The sequence below is a fragment of the Histoplasma capsulatum genome, genomic scaffold, assembly GCF_000149585.1.
Source record: "Histoplasma capsulatum NAm1 scaffold_7 genomic scaffold, whole genome shotgun sequence".
Classification (NCBI taxonomy): domain Eukaryota; kingdom Fungi; phylum Ascomycota; class Eurotiomycetes; order Onygenales; family Ajellomycetaceae; genus Histoplasma; species Histoplasma mississippiense.
The window spans coordinates 1,754,264-1,756,894 of NW_001813976.1; the positions used below are offsets into that span (position 1 = coordinate 1,754,264).

Genomic DNA, 2,631 nt, shown 5'->3' on the forward strand with positions numbered 1-2,631 from the left:
TATATCAACCGCCGAGACATGGAGCTGCATTCGACATTCTTGACAATGATGCTGATATCGTGAACGCCTTTGCCTGGCGTGCTGCTTACCTAACTTTCGAAGCCCTGAAGCACCGTGATGTTGCAAAACGCTCATGGAACAGCTTGCTTATCGATATCTAGCGTCTCTCGACTGCCCACTCACAATACCTCGTCGTGAAGAACTTCTACGAAAGCGTCACTGCGCCTGCCACCGCCTCCGCCCTGGACTCTGAAACAGCTGCTGTCCTCCACAAACTCTTCCGGCTCCATGCGCTGTATACATTGGAACGCGAGTCCGCTGATTTCTTCACGTCTGGTGCTGTGACTATTCGTCAAATCACTCTCGCACGGACCAAAGCAGTTGTCAAGCTCCTTGACGATATCAGGCCCCATGTCGTCCGGCTTGTTGACGCATGGAAATTCCCGGATTGGCAGCTTGACAGCTCCTTGGGCCGTTATGATGGCAAGGTCTATGAGGACCTGTTTTATCGGGCCAGCGAACAAAACCCGGTCAACAACCTCACTTTCGACCCATCTCCAGGGAGTAACGTGTTGGTGAGGAAGCATGAGAAACCAAGCAAACTTTAACCATGCACCATATCAGATAGTGATTCGCCTTATCCTGTTTATGTTTGGTTACATTAGATTGTTTTTATTTTTCTCTGTTTTGTGCTAACTTTTTTTTGACATGGGACTAGCACCATTTTCTATCATATCTTTCTCACTGAACATATTTGTCTGTTCTTGCCACTTTCTTTTTTGATTTTGTATTTCCTCCTTTACATGATGTTTTTCTTTCTTTATGGTGCAAGGAGGTGACAAATAAACCATATAGATATAGACGGGTGTATAGAGACACATAAACGGAGGCATTGGGAAGAATATGTAATGATTACATGGATTCAATTTCACTCAGATTCTCCAGTTCGTAGAAACTATATCAACCTCAAAAAGATGATCAAAATACATACATACTGGAGGAACCGGGTTGAAAGGTATTTAGAGACAGCTGGTCCGCTCAGTGATGCTATAAATACAGTAAGCCTGTTCCGTCCCATAAAATCATTGAAGGGAAATGATAATGGTATACAAAAATGGCAAAGAAGAGATCCGCCCACCAAACCATCAATGGAAATGTCCAAACGCTAAAAATAAAGTTATTTTTAAGATTTAATTACCCGCTCATGAACCACTGCATCATCGCCATCACCATCATCACCACCGTCAAATTAGCCCAACCACCAACCACCACCACCTTCCCCGCACCGTTCACTGGCGCCATCTTCCCCACTACCGCCGTCCCCCGCCCTCCAGCTGAAAGTGTACAGCTGATCTCCGCACAAGCAAACCCATCCGGACAACAACCGCCGCCCGCACTAGCCGCACAACCCGTCCAACCGGCAGCACACCTCCGGCCTTCCCCACCTGGAGAGGACAGAGACACAGTAGGATCGATTCCTATAACAATCGTGGCGCCGTTGTCATCCACGATTGTGGTCGAGGAAATGGGGGGACAGGAGGTGGGGTTACAATCGCGGCCGGTACGACAGCAGCCGCCGTGGTAGACAGCGCTGCAGGCGTAGAAGCCCGTCGGGCAACCGGTTATGGTCGGGCGTGTGGATTGGAATGTGGTGATGGTGGTTTTGGCATTGGAGGTTGGGCGGACGGGAGGGTTTATAGGTTCTGTAAATGTTGATGGCGGCGGTGGCGCGGGGGTTGCGGTGACGATTGTTGTTGAAATGTATATACCTATGTCACATCGGTCAGCTTTGGGAGAATCGATAAAAGTGATGGCAGGGGGTGCTGGAAGGAGAATAGAAGCGGAAATGGCATACACCCTTGATCCACACACGAGTATCCCGGTATACAACATCCACCACCTGGATTATCAGGGCAGGGAGTGTACCCGCTCGCACACCTAATCAAATTGTCCGAGCAGCTCTCCCCAGCCCCACAGCATCCCACATCTCCTAACCCTGTGTCTTTCACAAATATGCACTTGCTCCCCTTCCCGCAGCAGCTATTCGGCCGGTCGATGGACATGCAGGGTTCCGTGTCAAAAGGGCATTTGAAACTTCGCTTCCCAAACATGTTGCCCCGGTCCCTCGCCGTCCACTGCGACAGCGAGCGGCCAAGGAAAAGCAATGACATTCCTGTTCCCTCATTCCCTGCCTCCCTACCCTTATCTGCTCCATCCTCATCCGTTATATTCCCATGAAGTGGGAATGGGGGATATAATGATGCTGCTGTTGAGCTATCCATCCTCGCATTGCCCAAAGTCTTCTTCACCTTATCTTTTGGGGCATCTCCCCAACCACCATCTATCAGCCCTCTGGTGGCCGTCCCTTCATCCCTCAGGCTCATGCGAGTAGACTGCTGTTGTTTCCGTCCTCCATTTCTGACATCACCGTTACCACCAATATTGGCATCAAAATACCAATAATCCAACCAAAATTTCTCCTCCTCGTCGTCAGTCATTCTCCTCACGCCCACCGGCGACTGGCCCGCCAGTGTCTCTGGATTTCCGCATCGCGCTGCACTAGGCTTTCCCGTGCGACGTGGACATCGGATATGCCACTATTCTGGCGATATCCGTTGCGGCATTTGTGGG

At 50.1% G+C, this 2,631-nt stretch overlaps 1 protein-coding gene across 1 annotated transcript; it reads right to left on the reverse strand.

Annotated features, from left to right (window-relative positions):
• Window positions 1–179: 179 nt before the first annotated feature.
• Window positions 180–2,498, reverse strand: HCAG_06142 (predicted protein; the record flags this gene model as incomplete). Its single annotated transcript, XM_001538487.1, has 5 exons — window positions 180–500; window positions 604–642; window positions 992–1,047; window positions 1,287–1,769; window positions 1,856–2,498. 5 exons carry the CDS (start codon window positions 2,496–2,498, stop codon window positions 180–182), a joined length of 1,542 nt encoding a protein of 513 aa, XP_001538537.1.
• Between the last annotated feature and the right edge of the window lie 133 nt (window positions 2,499–2,631).